Source organism: Leucoraja erinacea, chromosome 28, assembly GCF_028641065.1.
Source record: "Leucoraja erinacea ecotype New England chromosome 28, Leri_hhj_1, whole genome shotgun sequence".
NCBI lineage: Eukaryota > Metazoa > Chordata > Chondrichthyes > Rajiformes > Rajidae > Leucoraja > Leucoraja erinaceus.
Window position 1 is genome coordinate 1,961,989 of NC_073404.1, and position 20,438 is coordinate 1,982,426.

The 20,438-nt window shown below is 45.0% G+C and overlaps 1 protein-coding gene across 22 annotated transcripts in view; it reads right to left on the reverse strand.

The window, feature by feature from the left end:
- ncor1 (nuclear receptor corepressor 1) overlaps nucleotides 1-20,438 on the reverse strand; it is a 171,226-nt gene that overhangs the window by 53,023 nt on the left and 97,765 nt on the right. For 20 of the 22 annotated variants that reach the window (XM_055657492.1, XM_055657491.1, XM_055657489.1 and 17 more), the window contains 10 exons: nucleotides 19,039-19,206; nucleotides 17,217-17,389; nucleotides 15,659-15,697; nucleotides 14,611-14,731; nucleotides 12,353-12,457; nucleotides 9,158-9,258; nucleotides 7,595-7,766; nucleotides 4,179-4,322; nucleotides 1,097-1,177; nucleotides 222-463 (listed from right to left, as the gene is read on the reverse strand). In XM_055657492.1, the coding sequence (XP_055513467.1) occupies nucleotides 222-463; nucleotides 1,097-1,177; nucleotides 4,179-4,322; nucleotides 7,595-7,766; nucleotides 9,158-9,258; nucleotides 12,353-12,457; nucleotides 14,611-14,731; nucleotides 15,659-15,697; nucleotides 17,217-17,389; nucleotides 19,039-19,206 (1,346 nt within the window). The remainder of the gene's footprint in view (nucleotides 1-221; nucleotides 464-1,096; nucleotides 1,178-4,178; nucleotides 4,323-7,594; nucleotides 7,767-9,157; nucleotides 9,259-12,352; nucleotides 12,458-14,610; nucleotides 14,732-15,658; nucleotides 15,698-17,216; nucleotides 17,390-19,038; nucleotides 19,207-20,438) is intronic. The other 2 variants (XM_055657479.1, XM_055657488.1) reach the window with 2 other exon arrangements.

Sequence of the window (20,438 nt, forward strand, 5' to 3'; positions counted from 1 at the left end):
GAAATCCCACATGGTCACAAGGGAAAGTGTAGACCCCGTACAGATAAAACCCGTTGTCAGGATCGAACCTCGGTCTGAGTGGCTAAGGCAGTAACTCCACCGCTGCATCACCGTGCTGCCACTTTCAGGTCTTCAGATACTTAATAGTTGTAATAAAAACGGAATGATTTAATTAAAACATCTAATAAAGATACAAAGTACCCCCTGATGTGAACTCATACCTGTGATATTGAACCTTCCACAATTGGCCTGTTGCTCTGCACCATTTCCGGGGTTTTGCGACACTCTTGCCTCGGAATCTCGTGGATGGAGCGACCCATCTCTTTAATGGTGGTGACTCCCTCGTATGGTTTGCCTTTGGTAATAGACCCCTCGAAGGTTCGCAGCGGAGAGCTCTCCCGCTTAATCTGCTTGCTGTACTTTATGCCTTCGTCAAAGGAATCGCTCGAAGCTCTGGGTGTACCTAACCCAATGTCAGACAATGAACATTTAAATCCCATGAAGCATGAAGTGAAATAAAGCTACTACCTCACACAAAGCTGCCAGTCCATAAGGTCAACTGATAATCAAATACACTGCAGATGCTGGGAAGCTGAAAACAAAGCAGAACATTTTGGATAGACACAAGGTGCTGGAATAACTCAGACGGTCGGGCAGCATCTCTGGAGAAAAAGGACGGGTGACGTTTTGGGTCGGGACCCATCTTCAGACCCAACCCAAAACTTCACCCATCTTTTTTCTCCAGAAATACTGCCTGACCCGCTGAGTTAACCAACACCTTCTGTCTATATTTGGTATAAACCAGCATATGCAGTTCCTGGTTTCTACATTAGAACATTTTGGAAATACTTCGCAGGTCAGGCAGCTTCTGTGGAATGAGAGATGGAATCAACATTTCAGGTCAGAAAAGACTATACTTGCAGGAAATGTGTAATTGGGAATGGGAAATCAATGCCAATCTTGCCTGCTAGCTACATCCTGAAAAATGAATAAATTAAAAGAGTCCAACTCCCAAAACCCAAAAGGCAAATATTCCAAGATGTCCTGCTCTGGCTGAAACCAGCTTTGCAGGAATCAAGAATAAAAGAGGCCATACCTTGCATTATTGACCCTGATGGAACAGTTCTGTCCTTAGACTCTGGTAAATGAGGGCTCTCCCTTGCACGACTGATCAGACCTGAAATTGGTGAAATTGGACGATTATTTTCAGTATCTTTAGTATATTTCATATACTGGTATATGAAATAGTACGAGTATAGTACTAGTATATTTTCTGCTCCTAAATTATCACCAACACTTCCATTCATAGAAATGAGAAGCATTGATTTCTCCATTACAGTTGACCAGATCTTGGAGCACACATGAACATCTGAATTAATAAAAGAATGAGATCGCTCAGCCCCTCAGGCCAGTTCCAACATTTAATATGATCACTGCCTGTAATCTCAATCCTGCTTTCATGTGATAACCTTTCACCTCTTTGCTTATCTTGTGAAAACCCCCTCTCTTTGAGAATATTCAAAGACACTGCCTTATAAGAAGAATTGTTTTAAAGATTCATAGAACATTGGACATTGCAACACAGGGCAGGCCCTTCCGCCCACAGATTACGCTAAATATGAAGCCAAGCTAAACTCATCGCTTCTACTTCCATGCAGTATCTCTCCCTTTCCTGCATATTAGATAATTACGTTTATTGCCACGTACCAAGGTACAGTGAGTGAAAAGCTGTCGCATGCTAACCAGTCAATGGTAAGACTATAAAGCCTCTTAAATACCATTATCATGAAATTGAGAGCAAAAAAAATCCAATCTGTTTTAAACATTTGTAAACACCGATTCCTCGTGATAGATTCAACTACAAGAGGAAACATCCTCTCCACATCCTCCTACCAATACCCCTTTGATTCATTATTGTTTCAATCCATCAAATGCTAGGAGGAGCTAACAGCACAAAGGAATTCTATTCAGGCACAATAGTACTCTAACACATTCTTCCCTGATGGATAAAAGTTGACATACAGTGCCCTCCTTAATGTTTGGGACAAAGACCCATCATTTATTTATTTGCCTCTGTACTCCACAATTTGAGATTTGTAATAGAAAAAAAAATCACATGTGGTTAAAGTGCACGTTGTCAGATTTTAATAAAGGCCATTTTTATACATTTTGGTTTCACCACTTAGAAATTACAGCAGTGTTTATACATAGTCCCCCCCCCATTTCAGGGCACCATAATGTTTGGGACACAGCAATGTCATGTAAATGAAAGTAGTCATGTTTAGTATTTTGTTGCATATCCTTTGCATGCAATGACTGCTTGAAGTCTGTGATTCATGGACATCACCAGTTGCTGTGTGTCTTCTCTGGTGCTGCTCTGCCAGGCCTACATTGCAGCCATCTTTAGTTTATGCTTGTTTTGGGGGCTAGTCCCCTTCAGTTTTCTCTTCAGCATATAAAAGGCAAGCTCAATTGGGTTCAGATCGGGTGATTGACTTGAAGAATTGACAATTTTTTACTTTTGAAAAACTCCTTTGTTGCTTGAGCAGTATGTTTGGGATCATTGTCTTACTGTAGAATGAACTGCCGGCCAATGTGTTTTGAGGCATTTATTGGAACTTGAGCAGATAGGATGTGTCTGTACACTTGAATTCATTATGCTACTACCATCAGCAGTTGTATCATCAATGAAGATAAGTGAGCCAGTACCTTCAGCAGCCATACATGCCCAGGCCATAACACCCCCACCACCGTGTTTCACAGATGAGGTGGTATGCTTTGGATCTTGGGCAGTTCCTTCTCTCCTCCATACTTTGTTCTTGCCATTACTCTGATATAAGTTAATCTTCATCTCATCTGTCAACAAAAACTTTTTCCAGAACTGTGGTTGCCCTTTTAAGTACTTCTTAGCAAACTGTAACCTGGCCATCCTATTTTTGCAGCTAACCAGTGGTTTGCATCTTGCAGTGTAGTCTCTGTATTTCTGTTCATGAAGTCTTCTGCAGACAGTGGTCATTGACAAATCCACACCTGACTCCTGAAGAGTGTTTCTGATCTGTCGGACAGGTGTTTGGGGATTTTTCATTATTATAGAGAGAATTCTTCTGTCATCAGCTGTGGAGGTCTTCCTTGGCCTGCCAGTCCCTTTGCGATTAGTAAACTCACCAGTGCTCTCTTTCTTCTTCATGATGTTCCAAACAGTTGATTTTGGTAAGCCTAAGGTTTGGCTGATGTCTCCAACAGTTTTATTCTTGTTTCTCAGTCTCATAATGGCTTCTTTGACTTTCATTGGCACAACTTTGGTCCTCATGTTGATAAACAGCAATAAAAGTTTCCAAAGGTGATGGAAAGACTGGAGGAAAGACTAGGTGCTGAGAGCTCTCTTATACCTGCATTAAGGAGGCAATTAAACACACCTGAGCAATTACAAACGCCTGTGAAGCCATGTGTCCCAAACATTATGGTGCCCTGAAATGGGGGGGGGGGGGGGGGGGGGGGGGGGGGGGGGGGGGGGGGGGGGGGGGGGGGGGGGGGGGGGATGTATAAACACAGCTGTAATTTCTACATGGTGAAACCAAATGTATAAAAATGGCCTTTAATAAAATATGACAATGTGCACTTTAACCGCATGTGATTTTTCTATTACAAATCTCAAATTATGTAGTACAGAGGGAAATAAATAAACGATGGGTCTTTGTCCCAAACATTATGGAGGGCACTGTAATTGACTAAACAGAAACAATTTTGGGAGGACACCGGAGAAATAGAGCAGGACCTCATCCCAAAGCTTAAACCACATAAGCAACATGTACGAGACCGAGTCTGCTTGGAGACTTGCTCGTCAAGAGGACTCTTTTAAGCTGGAGCCATAATACAAAAAAAAAAACAAAGTGTGGAGTAACTCTGCGGGTCAGGCAGCATCTCTAGAGTACATGAACAGGCGACTCTTCTTTCAGTCTGAAGAAGGGTCCCAAACTTAAATGTCACCCATCCATTTTCACCAGAGATGCTGCCTGATCCAACACTTTGTGTCTTTTTTTGTAAACCAGCATCTGCAGTTGCTTGTATCTACATGGAGCCATAAGTCGGAAACGCCAGTGGCAAGATCCGTATGTAATTTAACAATTAAACTTGAAACAAAATACAGCCGAGTGTTTGTGGCATCTCCCCAGTCGTACCCTCGTATGGTGTAGGCACTGGAGAATCGCGCATTGAGAGTCCTCGATTCATCCCAGCCTCCATGAGATCGTAGCTCCGCTTGACGCCGTGGAGCTCTAGGCCTGTCCTGGGACTTCTCGTACCCTCCCGTACATTCTTTGCAGCTGTTGGGATGAAGAACAATGTCAGATGAATTGGAACATTGTACCACAGCTTCTTATCAATGCCAGAAATGACTGTGCAACTACACGCATGTTTTGAACCATCATGATATAACTGTTTTGCTTATTTTGTTTATCATCATGTGTACTGAGGTGCAGTGAAGAGCTTTATTGTTGTGAGCTACCCAGTTTAGTTTATTGTCACATATACTGAGGTACAGTGAAAAGTTCTTTTGTTGTGTGCGATCCAGTCAGCATAAAGACTATATGTGATTACAATCACGCCATGTACTGTGTATAGATACAGGATAAAGGGAATAACCTTTAGAGCAAGATAAAATCAAGTAAGATCCGATTAAAGATAGTCCAAGGGTCTCCAATAAGGTAGATGGTAGGTCAGGACCTACCAGTTGGTGATAGGATGGTTGTTACCTGATAACAGCTGGGAAAAAGTGTCCCTGAATCTGGAGGTGTGTGATTTCATACTTCCATACCTATTGCCTCATAGGAGGGGGGAAGAGGTAGTGTCTGTGGTGGGATTCATCCTTGATTATGCTGGTGGTCTTGAAAGAGAGTTTTAAGCAGTTATAGCTAATGCTAGAATAGATGGACAAGACCTTGTGTTTGCAGGTGAGTGATCATGCAGTACCCAGAGGGGCATCTGGATACAGACACTAAATGCTGGAGTAACTCAGCGGGCCAGGCTGCATCGCTGGAGAAAAGGAATAGGTGACGCTTCTTCAGACTGAGAGTCAGGGGAAAGTAGAGGTATGAAAATGTGCAAAGAACAAAGGAATGAAAGGTATGAAAAGAACAAATCAGAGCCTACACCGATGACCAAGGAAAGGTGGAGCCCACAATGGTGCATTGTTGGCTGTGGAAGAGGTGATAACAAAGGGATATGAACAGTGAAACTAGCAGAACAACTAGGGTGGGGGAGGGACAGAGAGAGAGGGCATGCAAGAGTTGCTCATCAGTATTGATATGGCTGGGTTGTATCTTGCATCTGGAGTGTCAATCTGGCATTAGATATATATACTAGACTAAGTGGGACCCGTTGGGTCCCATGTTCACATGGGAGGGCTGGTCCCCCGACGCAATATTCCACCTCTCCACCAATTACCTCAACCTCAACCCAAACAACCATTTGCAGTGCATTTTTACTTCAACCCAAACAACCATTTGCAGTGCATTTTTACTTCAAACCAACCATATTTTCATTTTCAAACCGCATTAAGGGCACTGACAGTTGAGTAGATATGTGTTCAGTCTTATTCAGAACTCAGAGAGACATGACCCTCTGGCTTCCTCCATCTTGCAGAGACTGAGTGAGGCACACCACTTCCTGGTTTTATAGTCCCACCCCCTCCCCCCAGCAGGGGCAGCAGAGAGAATGGTCAATTTTTAAAAAACATTAATATCTCTCTGATTTTTCATCGATGGGAAAAATCCTTTGGTCCCGGAAGGCGAAGGGGGGATCTGAGCGAGGTGGCCAAAAATGACGGCCGTAGGTGGCGGCATTCTCTCGGAAATCACAGCACAGTGGGCCAAAAGCGGTCAAGATCAGACTTTTAGTAATATAGAAGATAGATGTGGAGCTGGAGTATCAGGCTGGGCTCAGGGAACATCCAGTTGGAATGCTTTAGTGTTTACTAATGCAAACAAATTATCAATCCGGAGTTTGTTTTTACTCAATAACTATGCGATGTGCTCTGAATAATCCAATTGCAGACAGCATCGGTCTGGAGTGAGTATCCCCTGGCACAGATTGTCAGTTCGAGTGAGATTCCAATGGGCATGAAGATTCAGTCTGGGGTCTGGCTATCCAATGGGATGGAATGAGCATGGAATGTCAGTGTCTGAGTGAGCATCCGATAGGCATGGGCAGCAGTCTTGTGCTATCAGGTATTAGTGAGGTGACAGAGGTATACAGTGCCAGCCTGGAATGAGGGTAGATATTCAATGGGCATGACGATTCAGGCAGGACTGAGGACGTATCTAACAGGTGATGAGTGAGCATTGATTATATCAGACGGCTGTTCTGGATGAGTGAATACACTATGGGCAAGGAATGTTAGCCAGTGGGCATGCAGCCACTGTCTGGTGCCAGCATGGATTGTCAGTGTGGTGGCAGAATCCACTCAGCAGGAGCAACCGCTGGTGTTCATGCCAGTCCGGAGTGCCAGCGGTGCTGGTTAGTAGGTTAATTGTCTGATATACATTGCATCTGGTGTAGGGGACTGATAGTGGGGGGGGCAGGGAAATTGATGAGGGGTGGGCAGGATATGAGGGGGGGGGGAAATGGTATCAGTGTCATGGCCTGCTTCAGTGCTGTATGAGCTTGAGTGTAAATACCAAGGGTCTGAAGAGCAGAATGATAAGCGTAATGACCTCTAGATCCCTACTTGAGCCACGACAAAATTGGAAGCAAAGGCAAACCAGATTGTGCGGTGAACTTGGAATTCCATTGGGCTGTCAATAGAGAGCAACTCAATAAATTATTAAGTAAAATAATAGTGCATGGCATTGGGGGTAATACATTGGCACGGACTGAAGATTGGTTATGGAGTAGATAACATAAATGACAAACAACAGTAGATCCTGCACCGATACCTGTCACACCACTGGTCATAAACCTCCAACGGAATGATAACCATTCACTACACCCTCTGTCTCCTTCCACGCAGAGAATTTTGTATTCAATTGTCTAGCTGTGATCTAACCTTCTGGACCAGCGTACCATGCAATACGCTAACAAATGCCTAGGTTAAGTCCATGTGGACAATGTCTACTATCCTGTCCTCGTCAATCCTTTTTGCTATCTCTTCAAAATACTCAATCAAAATTGGAGTCATCAGTGAACACATGCACAATATTTTAGCATTTAAGCTTCTCAGAGGAACATTAGTTTCTACCTCTCACTAGAACCTGCAGTAATATAAAAACTGGAGGCCATTCTCCCCCTTCGACTACTATTCTAGATGATGACTGATAGATATTTGAACGTCAAGGGAGTCAAGAGGTATGGGGAGAAACTAGAAGACTGCTGTTGAGGCCAAGATTGGTTCAGCCATGATCTCACTGAATGGCAGAGAAGGTTCGAAGGGATGATTGCAAGTTGTTTCCTGCACATTGATCCATTCCCCCTTGACATGTTGTATGTGCAAATAAATGAGATTGCAGTCTAAAGGAGGAAGATTTGGAGGAGTCATGAAACTGTGCTGATGTTTCTACAAAGACAAACCATGAAGAAGAATTAAAAAATATGAACTTACTGTCGTATGACAATATGTGGCCACTCTTACTTTCATAGATGACGTGACCTTTGGACATTGCCTCTTCCCGGGACTGCTCGGGGCTGCCCAGATCTTCACTCGCCAGTTTGTTGATTGCTCCCTTTAGCAGCGCATCTGCAGCGATGCCCTGCTGTGACAAGCCCGGGGTGCCCTGCAAACAAAATGCATTCCCATCTCATTCTCATCATTTTCTTTGCTGTGAATTTGAATCACCACCTCCTTTAGACTTTAGAGGGTGGTGTGTGTATGGAACAAGCTGCCAGAGGAGGTAGTTGAGGCTGGGATTATCCCAACATTTAAGAAGCAGTTATGCAGGTACATGGAGGGATATGGACCAAATGCTGGTAGCATTTGTGTTGCTGGGACATGTTGCCCGATGTTGGCAAGTTGGGCCAAAGGGCCTGTATACAGTGCGGGAACAGGTCATTTGACCCACAGAGTCCGCACAGACCAGCGATCACCCCGTACACTCATGCTGTGTCCTACATACTAGGGACAATTTACAATTTTACCGAAGCCAATTAACCAACAAACCTGTACATCTTTGGGATGTGGGTGGAAAAGCGAAGGACCTGGCGAAAACCCACGTGGCCACAGGGAAAATGTACAAACTCCATACAGATAGCACCCGAAGACAGGATCAAACCTGGGTCTCTGGCGCTGTAAGGCAGCAACTCTACAGCTGCGCCATTGTGCCACCCTTTCAGCTCCTCTCTGCCGGCCCAGCGCTGTCGTTTCAGGCAGGTATCGAGCAGAGAGATAATTTTCAAATATTTCACGGCATATTTGACTGAAACACGGAATATTCAGGAGCAACTCTCGCTGCCAAGGGGGAAGCAAGTGCAAGTTCACATTTATTGCCACATGCACCAATTAAGGTACAGCGGAATTTGACTTACCATGCAGCCATACAAACAAAAAGAGTACAGTACAAATAGAATATAACATGAACATCCACCAGAGTGGAATCAACATTCTTCACAGGGGAAGCATTAAGAGCAGAGCAGGGTTCCCACTGCTGCAATTCTGATGCTCCATAAAGTGCACAACCTACAAATCGATAAATCTTCTCCGCTGACAGAAACCTAAAGTCGGCTCTTGGCTTTGCCTGCATTTCTGTTGCTGAAATCAGCAAGTCTGCCTGTTCTTTAACTGGTGTGGGGCCTGAGGTTACCAAACCCACTGTACATTCATTCAATAGACTTCAAATTGATCTCTGGTCATGGCTTTGATCGGTCTCCAGGTACTGCCGTTAGATTCCTGGGCTCAGCCTCTCCATGGTCACACCAGCGCTCACAATCGTCCAGTTTGCATGTTGCTTTTAGTCACTTAATATGCAACATATAAGTTCCTGTATATTAATTTAAAAAAGTCGCCACAGAATTAATTATTCATTGCCCTCACAGGGAGACTCTGGGATGGGGGAGGGTCAAGTCAGAGGGAGACGGGGGGTCGACCACCACAGAGGGTCCCTGCAATGAGGAGGGTCCCTGGAGTGTGGGTGGGTTGTAGGCGGTCAAGTGGGAAGACAATAGGACATACCTGAGTGATGGAGCCGCGGTACGAAGGGGGTTCCGCAGAGACCTTGCTTATTGGGCTGCATCTTGTCATACCTGTGTCCTGGATGGTTGCTATTTGCCCACCTGTGGGAAACAAGAGGATGGTCATGCTCTTCTCTGCAACAACTGCGATTTGTCAAAGGTCTTTGCAGATAATCTACCATGTCATCCACGTTCCCAGCGCAATATAAACCTGTTACCATGAGTTTGGAAGTGATTTTCAGGCATCCCGATGGGAAGTTGAGCTCAATTGAAGTCTATTAGACAGTTTAGCAGCATGGCTCAGCTGTCAGCTGGTGACCACTGGTCCTCATGAGGAGTGAACAGTAAGCCTGGTTCCAAGCACAAGCCTTCTTTAGTTTTAGCGACACAGCGTGGAAACAGACACTTTGGTCCACCGAGTCCGCGCCAACCAGCAATCATCCCATACAATAGCGCTATCCTACACATTACGAACAATTAACAATTTTACAGAATCCAATGGACCTACAAACCTGTACGTCTTCAGAGTGCGGGAAGAAACTGGAACACCAGGAGAAAACGCACGCAGGTCACGGGGAGAACGTACAAACTCTGTACATACAGCACCCGTCGTCAGGATCGAACCTGGGTCTCTGGCGCTGTAAGGTAGCTACTCTACCGCTGCACCACTGTGCCATCCTTTATAGCATTACCGGCACTGCAATGTCTACTTAACTATTTCCAAATCCAATCCATCATGCAGCTCGCTAAGGCCCAAAGGAGGCAATGTATTGCCAGGAAGCTGCTTCAATGAAAGAACCTTGAAATTACTGTTGAAATCAGGATGTGTCGAAACAAGTATTGATCACAACCACTTCCCCGGGTTTCCACTCACTGATGCTGGCTTGAGTCACGGCAGCTAAACGTGCTGCCCTCTGCTGACCTGAGGCTACGTGCAGAGAGCTCCCAGTGACAGCCAAACCAAACAGATCACACGTCATCCCCTTCATCCCTGGAGTAAACCCGTGAACCTTCCCTGCACTGCCTTGACTGCAAGTACATTGTTCCTTACACCATAACCATACTCAATACTCCATGTGTGGTCTCACCAGCACCCTGCTAAGTTACATCAAGACATTATTACTTTTATTCCCCATACCCATTTGCAACAAAGGCCAACATTACTTTAGCCTTCCTAATTACTGATTATGCTTTCATGCCAGCACTTTGCTTCATGCACTGGGACCTCCAGATCCTTTCATACAAACATTTTGCAGGCTCTTCCCATTTAATTCGCTTTTTTCACTCATTTATTATGGACAACATCCCATCGGGATGGAGGGTTATGGACGGGAAAGGAATGGAGGGTTATGGTCTGAGTGCAGGTAGATGGGACTAAGTGAGAGTAAGTGTTCGGCACGGACTAGAAGGGCCGAGATGGCCTGTTTCCGTGCTGTAATTGTTATATGGTTATGGTTACTACACTCCACCTGCCAATTTATTACTCATTCATGTTCATCTAAATTCCTCTGTAGGCTTGTTCTGATAAAAGTGAGGAAGTCATGTTGCAGCTTTATAACATTTTGGCTATTTAGGCAGTTCTGGGCACCCCATTACAGTAAGGATGTGGAGGCTTTGAAGAGGGTGCAGAGGAGGTTAACAAGGATGCTGCCTGGATTTGAGGGCAATAGCCACAAGGAGAGGTTGGACAGACTTGGATAGTTTAGCATCAGAGGCTGAGGGGAGTGATAGACTTATATAAAATGATGAGAAGTGGGTAGACTGTCATAACTTTCCCCCTCCCAAGGTGCAATTGCCGAATATTTGAATAATTGAGTTCAAAGATGGGAGGAGGAAAGTTTAAAGGAGATTTACGAGGCATTATTTTTTACACAGAGAGTGTAATGTGTCTGAGACATGCACCCAGGGGAGGTGGTGGAAGCAGATAAGATAGCAACATTTAAGGGGCATTTAGAAAGGTACATAAACACACCTAGTGAATGGAGGGATATAGACCACAGAGGCAAATTGTATTTGTTTAAACTGGCATCATGGTTGGCACAGACATGGTGGGCCAAAGGGCCTGTTGCCCTGGTGTTCTCACAACTTGCCAACACACAGTTTTAGCACAAAATCCAAGTCTTAATGAAGACTGCAAATTGTTGAGGCTCTACCACCACTAATTGTTATCCTGGTTGTCTTCTGTTGGTCAGCTAATCTCCTGTCCTCCTAATATATTCCTACCAACCCTGCATGCTCTCCTCTTCTGCCTTTTGTGTGCTATCTTATCAAATGCGTTCTGGAAATCCAAATGCACAATGTCTCCTGGTTCCCTTTGTCCATCATGTTTGTTACATCTTCACAGAACTCCTGCAAATTTAAGCTGGAAAGAGTGCAGAGAAGATTTACACGGATGTCATCAGAGCTTAAGGGCCTGACATAGGAAAAGGTTAGGCAGTCTTGGACTTTATCCTTGAAGGATGAGGGATGATCTGATAGACATGTATATAAGACCATGAAGGGAATAGATAGGGTAAATGCAAAGTCTTTTATCCAGAGCTGAAGAATCAAGAACCAGGAGACATAGTTTTAAGGTGAGTGGTAGAATATTTAAAAGGAACCTGAGGGGCATCTTCTTCACGCAGAGGGTGGTGGGCATATGGAACGAGCTGCCAGAGGAGATAGTTGAGGCAGGTACTCTAATAATATTTAAAACATTAGTATAAGCCAACAACATTTAAGACATTGGGACAGATATATAGAAAGGAAAGGTTAGAGGGATATGGTACAAAGGTGGGCAGATGGGACTAGTGTAGATGGAGCATCTTATCAGCAAGGGCAAGCTGGCAGAAGGGCATGTTTCCGTGCTTTATGAATCTACCACTCAAAATTCGTTAGACTTTGACGATTGTCTACAAACCTGCCCTTCTATCTCTCGCCGGTTGTTGGAATGTGTGTAGTTCACCCTGAACAAAGTGATTGCCACTTTTTGTCTGCTACAGAGAGAATGCAGTGAATGTCTACAAGGTTGGGACCTGGGATGCAAGAGGACCACTCCATCTTGCAGGCTCGTTGCAGCAGAAACCTGGAATTTGATCGGAGCCATGGGGTACTTGTAGGTACTTGTGGTTTCAGCATGTGGAGGGGCAGGATTGCGCATGTTGTGATTGTAACCAATGCTTTCAGAAGAGAGACCCTGAATTCACTGTCCCCTTACCTCTCACCATGTTTGCCTCATAGGCTGCCCTGGACAGCAGGCCCTCAGGCTGAGGGTTATGGCTCCTGGGAGAGAGCTCTTCTTGTTTAATATACTGTAACGAACCTGGAAACAAGCAGAAAACCGTTTTAAGCTAACTATTTAAAAAACATTATGTGAATACAAGCGCAGGAGATTTGACTCCAACTTTATAAAGCTTTGATCAGGCCCCAGCTGCAGAACTGCGTGGTGTCCTGGTCATCACTTGGAAGGGTGTGACAGCACTGCTGAGGCTGCAGAGGAGACCCACTGGGATGTTGGCAGCAATAAGAGTAGCTCAGCTATGAGGAGAAGCTGGAAAGGCTAGATCTGTTCTCTGGAGTGGAGAAGGTTACGAGGGGAAATTATTGAGGGTTACAAAACGAGGGATATTACAGGTCCACCACTGATTTTCAGACAATCTTGGTTCTAGAGCCTTTCTGGATTATCTGCTTTGCTGGACCAACGAAGGTCACCGCCTCGGGGCGCACAAATGTCAGCCCGCAAAGTAGGCCACGGAAGTCAGCCAAGGATATAGATCAGCCGGCTCCGGCCGGGCGGAGTTCCACAGCACTGGCTGCAAGCGGTATATTCGACCAGAAGTCCTGATTAGGTTGTGATCAGCCACCTCACCCGGCCTAGGCGTTGCATTTTCTGGGGGAGATTGTGTCTGGATTAAAGGGGGTGGGTGGGCCAAACCACCAGTTGTTAAAAAATCGGTGGTTAACCTGTATTGGAGTAGACTGCAGGAATCAGTTCGCCATATCAGAGACAGATAAGGAAAAAGAACATAGATTTAGAGCAGGGGTCTCCAAACTATGGCCCGCGGGTCACATCCGGCCTGCCACTAGATTTTATCCGGCCCGCAGCATTCCATGCAGCGGGCTATTTAGCGAGTTCTGTGCTAGCGAGATAAAACAGTGTCGCCACTTGCCCCGCCCCTCCCGTCTGATTGGTTGCCATCACAATCTTTTTTCCCCCATCAGGGACCCGACATCCACGGGTATGTTTTCCTCGGTAGTTTACATCGAGACAGATATAGAGATAGAGATAGAGAGAAAGAGAGAGAAAGAGACAGAGAGGGACAGAGAGACAGCGAGAGAGAGAGAGAGAGAGAGAGAGAGAGAGAGAGAGAGAGAGAGAGAGAGAGACAGAGAGAGAGAGCCAGAGAGAGAGAGAGAGAGAGAGAGAGAGACGGAGAGAGAGAGACGGAGAGAGGCAGACGGAGACAGAAAGAAGGAGAGAGGAGGGAGAGTACTAGATTTTTACAATATTAACCACATAAAGAGATAAGAGGTTAGTGCAGGACAGTGCAGCTGAGGTAAAATACCAGCCGGTATCTTGCAAAATACAGGAGCAAGGGGAGAGGGGCTTACTGCTGCTTCTTTGTCCTTTTTTCTTAACCAACGTTCCCTTAAATACTATTCATCTCAATCTTCCCACGAAGCATGCTTCACTTGCTGATTGACACAAAATGATGGAGTAACTCAATGGGACTGGCAGCATCTCTGCAGAAAAGGAATGGGTGATGTTTCCAAAACATCACCCATTCTCTCTCTCCAGAGATGCTGCCTGTCCTGCTGAGTTACTCCACCATTCTGTGCCTATCTTCAGTGTAAACCAGCAGCTGCAGCTCCTTCCACATGCCCCACTTGCTTATTCATTTGTGAGTGAAGAACATTTTGAAAATGGCTTATTATTTCACAAGAATGCCATGTAGCTTTGCTAAGCAACTGTTGTCCCTTGATCGTTGAGATATTTCCCATTCTCATACTGACCTTTCTGTCCTAGGCATTGTCATAATGAGGCCAGACACAAATTGGAGGAACAACATCTCATATTTTGCTTGGACAGCTGACAATCCCGCGTATGAATATTGATTTCTCTAACCTCAAGTAACCCTTGCATTCCCTCTTTCTTTATCCCTCCCCACCCATGTCATACCAGCTTCAAAGTCATCTTGTTCTCATTGTCTGTACTCATTCTCACATAGCTGGCAATGGCCTGTTTCCGTCATCATCGCCATTTTTTTGTATAACTTTCAATATCTCTCTACATCACCGTCTATATCTCTCTATATGTTCCCTATCCCCTGACTCTCTGTCTGAAGAAGGGTCTCGACCTGAAACGTCACCTATTCCTTTTCTCCAGAGATCCTGTTTGACCTGCTGAGTTACTCCAGCTTTTTATGTCTATCTAGCCAGTGACAGTGCCCGAAATGGATATCAAGTGGAGCTCACCAGGTTTCACGGGTTCCTGTTGCCTCGGGAGACCCAGGGAGATGGAACCCACGGCATTTTTCACAGCTTCTTGGCTATAAGACACCTGGCTGTGAGGTGGTAGATACACGCCTGGGGCTATCTGAAATGGAAAAGAAACATTAGTTTCAATCGGCCATATTTGCTAAAACACATATTCCATTTAATAGTTCAACATTAGCTGAAGGGCTAGCGAAAACATAACTTACCGCAAGATGACATAAGTTGGTTATTACATTTTTCAAAGGTATCTACTCAAAATTAAGGCATCGGTTCAGTGGAAGTTCAAATGTTAGGCTACATAATTTAATGTTTTTAAGAAGGAACTGCAGATGTTGGAAAATCGAAGGTACAAAAGTGCTGGAGAAACTCAGAGGGTGCAGCAGCATCTATGGAGTGAAGGAAATAGGCAACGTTTCGGGCCGAAACCCAAAGGGTTTCGGCCCGAAACGTTGCCTATTTCCTTCGCTCCATAGATGCTGCTGCACCCGCTGATTTTCTCCAGCACTTTTGTACCGTACATAATTTAATGTATCTTTCAAAATCTAAATATTAGTTCTAGTGCCCAAGATTTATTGCAGTTTCAAACACCCATATTTCTCGAGGGACAGCTCAGTTTTGTAATGGACTGAAATAGTTACATTGCATTAATAGAGTCCTCACATTCCCATTGATGGGCATCTTTGCAAAGGAGTGATGGTGGGTGGCATGCATGTGTTTCTTCTTCAGCTGTGCATCTCTGCAGACTTCCAGGTCTTGACTTTGCTTTCAACCTCAGAAGAGCACTTCCTGCCCAGTCAATTCTGGCTAGTTTATTAATGCATATTGTGTACATCGGCTTTAACTATCAGTACTATGTTGGGAGTGACCAGGCTTGCTGTATAAATATTAGCAGCCTCAACATGCTTTCCATACCACATATATTTTTACAGGGGCTGTTCTCTCTCACCCTTAGCTACCTCACTGTCATATAACAAATGCAAAGATCAATATTTACAGAATTTGAAGCAAGTAGTTGAAATGTCCATACCTGTAACCGACTCTGGCAGACTGCTGCATCCATGTACTGCTGTAACGAGTTTAAAGACATTCTCACGTGGCTGCATTCATTGCCCATTTATTCATGCCATTGCATTCAAATAGTTTCTTTATAATACTAAATGATTGGCAGTTGAATACAACATGTTGCATAAGGCTCAAAACAAAAAGTGGAATTCAGGGCACCCCTCCATAATGGCGATTGACTGGTCCCCGAATGTATCCCATTCCATTTCCCACCCCTGCATTCAACCATCCCTTCCCAGCACGATTCCCATCTTCTCGCCTTCCATCCCACCACACTCCATGAATTCCAAGTCATTCAAGACTTGCATGTTCCCAGTTAGGGTGAAGGGCAAGGGAGGCAGAGGTAAGGACCCCTGGATGACTAGAGATATTGAGGCAAGGATCAGGTGTAGGCAGTTGGGACCAAGTATACGTGTAGGAAGGCACTGCAGTTGCTAGTTTATATCAAAGATAGAGATAAAGTACTGGTGAGTCAGACAGCATTTATGGAGAAAAAGATTGGCCGCCGTTTCTGGTCAGGTTCGGATGAAGGGCCAATGTACCGAAAACCTTCTTGACCACCCTATCTTCCTGTGACATCACATTCAAGGAATTATATACCTGCACTCTTCAATCTCCCTGCTCTACAACACTGCATAGCGCCCTGCCATTGTTATATAGTATTTCCACATGCTGATCTAAGTCCACCAGTCTCCTTAAAGGATACAGTTTAGCCCACTAGTCCTTCCATGTGCCTTATCATGTCCCCGTCTGCTCTGCCTGCTGAACCTGTTGGTTTATCCTTGGTCTAGGGTTTAACCTACCGAGTCACATTGGCAATACTTCACCTATTTCTTGAACACCTCTCCACCTTATTCTGTGCCCTAAGGTTTTAGTTACATTTACCAGGTTTGGTTACATTTAACTTTTTCTGATGAAAGTTTATCAACTTGAAACATGAGCTCAAGATCGGTTGGTTAACAGGAAAGGCTAAAGTCAGAATTGTGCAAGTGCCTGAGTTTAACTCACATCTATAGATTTGAAGTGAGTAGACAAAACCATCATGAAATATGGGGGACACCCACAGCCCTGAATAAAATGCAACCGCCCACTTCAGGTGTTTTTTTTAAACTAAAGTTCAATTCATCTGCTTTTTATCAGAAATGTAGACTTAAAACTTTAGAGATACAGCACGGAATCAGGCCCTTGGGCCCACCGAGTCTGTGCCGAGCAGCGATCCCTGCACACTAACACTCTCCTACACATTTGAGATAATTTGTAATTTTACCAAAGCCAATTAACCTTGCAAACCTGAGTGTGGGAGGAAACTGGAGTACCTGGAGAAAACCCACAAAGTTACCGGGAGAACGCCCTAACTCCACACGGACAGCACCCGCAGTCAGGATCGAGCTGGGTCTCAGGCGCTGTAAGCAACTGTGCCGCCCCAAATATGATGTAATGTAATTACAAATGTAATATAACTGAGTTATCATTTGAGTTGTTTTTTCCATGGCAAAGTGGTGCTGTGTGAGATGTCTCCTTACCTGCGAGATGGAGGTTCCCATGATGTATGATGGTTTCTCACAGGGCAGCTGTGGCTTTGTGGAAGGGATGAGTGGAGGAGGGGAGGGAATGTTGGATGGTCTTGTTGGTCGGGTAATCACTATCTTTCCTCCCTCAGATGTTTGCATCACTTGATGTGGAGCAGGCTGGAGAACTGCAAGGTGAAGCCACAAATGCAATTGTTCAGAAGTAAGCTATTCTGTGCAGCGACTATATCCATAAACTGCAGCCAGTGTTGGAGACCCCACATGTAACCCAGATTCATGTCTTCTTCTGTTTTAGTCATGTCTCTTTCTCGACTCTTCCATCAGCTGCTTTATCTGAACTCTACCTGCTGTCTTACCTTTGCGACCAAAATGACATTGGAATTTGTCACATATAACGAGATATTTATACAATAACAGTTTATACTCTTAGCTTGATTCTGAATACTGAGATCCATCTTCAATATAGTGACAGATGCAATAGGGGAAACATCACAACCAATTTCTGCACAGCAAGGTTTCTCAGATAACATAAATAATTTTCTTCGGAATGGTATGACATAAAGGTTTTGGTTCAATGCCTTTGCTGTATTTCAACGTGATCCCATGAATTGCATGCCCCTACATTTCCCATAACTGTATCTCTCACCTACCCAATAACCCCCCTCCCCCCATCCCCAATTTTCCTACATAGGGGCAAGTTACAATGGCCATTTAGTCTAACAGTGAACATTTCTTTGGGATGTGGGAAGAAAATCCGGGTGGGTGGCGCGACTCATGTCGCAGCGGCCTCAGCAGTCCGTCTGTCTTTTTTGTCTTGTTTAAATGTAGTTATAGTGGGGTTTTTTTTTTAATTGAGTATGTGTGTGGGGGGTGGTGGGGGAAACTTTTAAATATTTTCCCTGTATGGAGAACCCGACTTTTTCTTTGTCGGGTCTCCGTTGTCGTTGGGGCCTAGCACCGTGGAGCGGCCTCCAACCGGAACGACCTGGGGCTCCAGTCGCGGACTTACCCACCATCGCAGAGCTGGCTGAGTTCGGAGCGGGAGGAGCTGTGCTGGCGAGCTGCTGCAGCCCGACCCTGGAGATTCGGAGAGTCCAACTGCAGGTCTGGTGGACAGTGACACCGGGAGCATTTCGAGGGTTCCGCAACGGCGACTTTTCCCGCCAGAGTTGCGGGTTTGAAAAGTACCTGGAGCAGGGCCTTACATCGCCCGGCACGGCGTTAACGGCCGTGGGACTTGCTAGCGCCCGCCGGGGGCTCCAACACCAAGACCCGGAGCGCAGCCTTGCATCACCCGGCGCGGCCTTAATGGCCGCGGGACACTTACCATCGCCCGCCGGGGGCTTTGACTCTGACATCAGGAGGAGTGCAGGGGAGAGATAAGACTTTGCCTTCCATCACAGTGAGGAAGAGATTCACTGTGATGGATGTTTGTGTAAATTGTGTTGTGTCTTGATTCTTTTTCTTATGTGTATGACTGCAGAAACCAAATTTCGTTTGAACCTCAAGAGGTTCAAATGATAACAAATAAATTGTATTGTATTGTATAAAATGAAGCACCTGCGAGAAGGACACAGACAGAACAAATAAACTCCAAGAGACTGCACTATTTGCAGCACCACTGGTCCACCTCTTCAATGTATTTTGACCATTCTGCTCTGTCTGATTAACAATTGGCATCAATGCCTACAGATATGCTGCAAGTTACAGAATGGACAAAGTATGGGACCTGCCTAATCCACTTCTCACTTCTAGATAGATCAGACGAGTGATCAGAGGCACCGCACAAAACGGTGGATAACTGTAGGTTCAGTACCTGGTGGTACACTGTACCGCAAGGTGCTCATCTCTGGTTGTGGTGAAAGCTTACAGGATTCTCTGGGTGACAATCTGTAAGGTGATGCCGATCTGGCCCCTGCCGCCTGAGATTCTTGCTCCATTCCGCGCCGATTATCATGAAACGGAATGAAGGCGTATGATTTACCTAGTGGAGACAGAAGGCAGATGTACCTCAATTATTATATCTGACACTGAGCTATTAATCACATACAAAATATGATTTTTAATTTATTAGCATGAGGAGCGAATAGAAGAGACGCAAGTGAGCTGGTCCTTAATGGGAATGTGCGACTCAGCTGAGAATGTTTAGATACAGCGCGGAAACATGCCCTTCGGCCCACCAAGTACAGACCGACCAGGATTCCTCGCACCGAACACTACCCTACACACTCTAGGGACAATTTTATACTCACACCATGCCAAGTTACCTACAAACCTGTATGTCATTGGAGTTTGGGAGGAAACCAAAGATATTGGAGAAAACCCACACAAGGTGATAACTAATGCTACCGTTACGCCACCATGCCGCCCAAACAGAGGGTGGTGAATCTGTAGAATTCAGTGCCACAGAGGGCTGTGGAGGCCAAGTCAATGGTTCAAACATCTTTCCCAGCTCTGACCACTGGTGGCTGACAAAAGGGAAAAGTTGCAAATTAAACAGATAGCTAGTTCTGGGACACACAAGGATTGTATAATGGAAGTTTCTCATCATCTCCCCGACAATCTGGCATTTAAGTGAAAATTAGTTAATTATTTGCTCTAGCATTAGGCCCACAATCACCTCAACAAACCAGGTGCAGTACCTAACATGGATACGAGCACCATTATAATATCAGCAGCACTAACATGAACCTGAGCAATGTAATACTGTGGCCTCAGTTTTGATGAACTTTCCGCAGGCTAGTGCATGGTATATTAGCACTGCGTGAAAACTGATTGCCACAATCCTTCTCAAATAGTAATAAAGGCGTAGACTATTTTCTAATTGGAGAGAGGATTCAGATATCGGAGGTTCAAAACGACTTGGGAGAGCTGGTGCAAGATTCCCAAAAAGGTAATTTTGCAAGTTAAATCGGTGGTAAGGAAAGCAAATGCAATGTTAGCATTTATTTAGAGAGGGCTAGAATATAAAAAAGGGATTTAATTCTGAGGCCTTATAAGGTACTGGTCAGACCACATTTGCAGTATTGTGAACAGTTATGGGCTCCATTTCTGAGGAAGGATGTGCTGCTGTTGGAGAGGATCCAGAAGAGATCTACGAGAATGATCCTGGGGATGAGTGGGTTAACATATGATGAGCATTTTACGACACTGGGCCTGTACTCGCTGGTGTTTAGAAGGATGAGGGGACACTTCATTGAGACTTACCGAATAGTG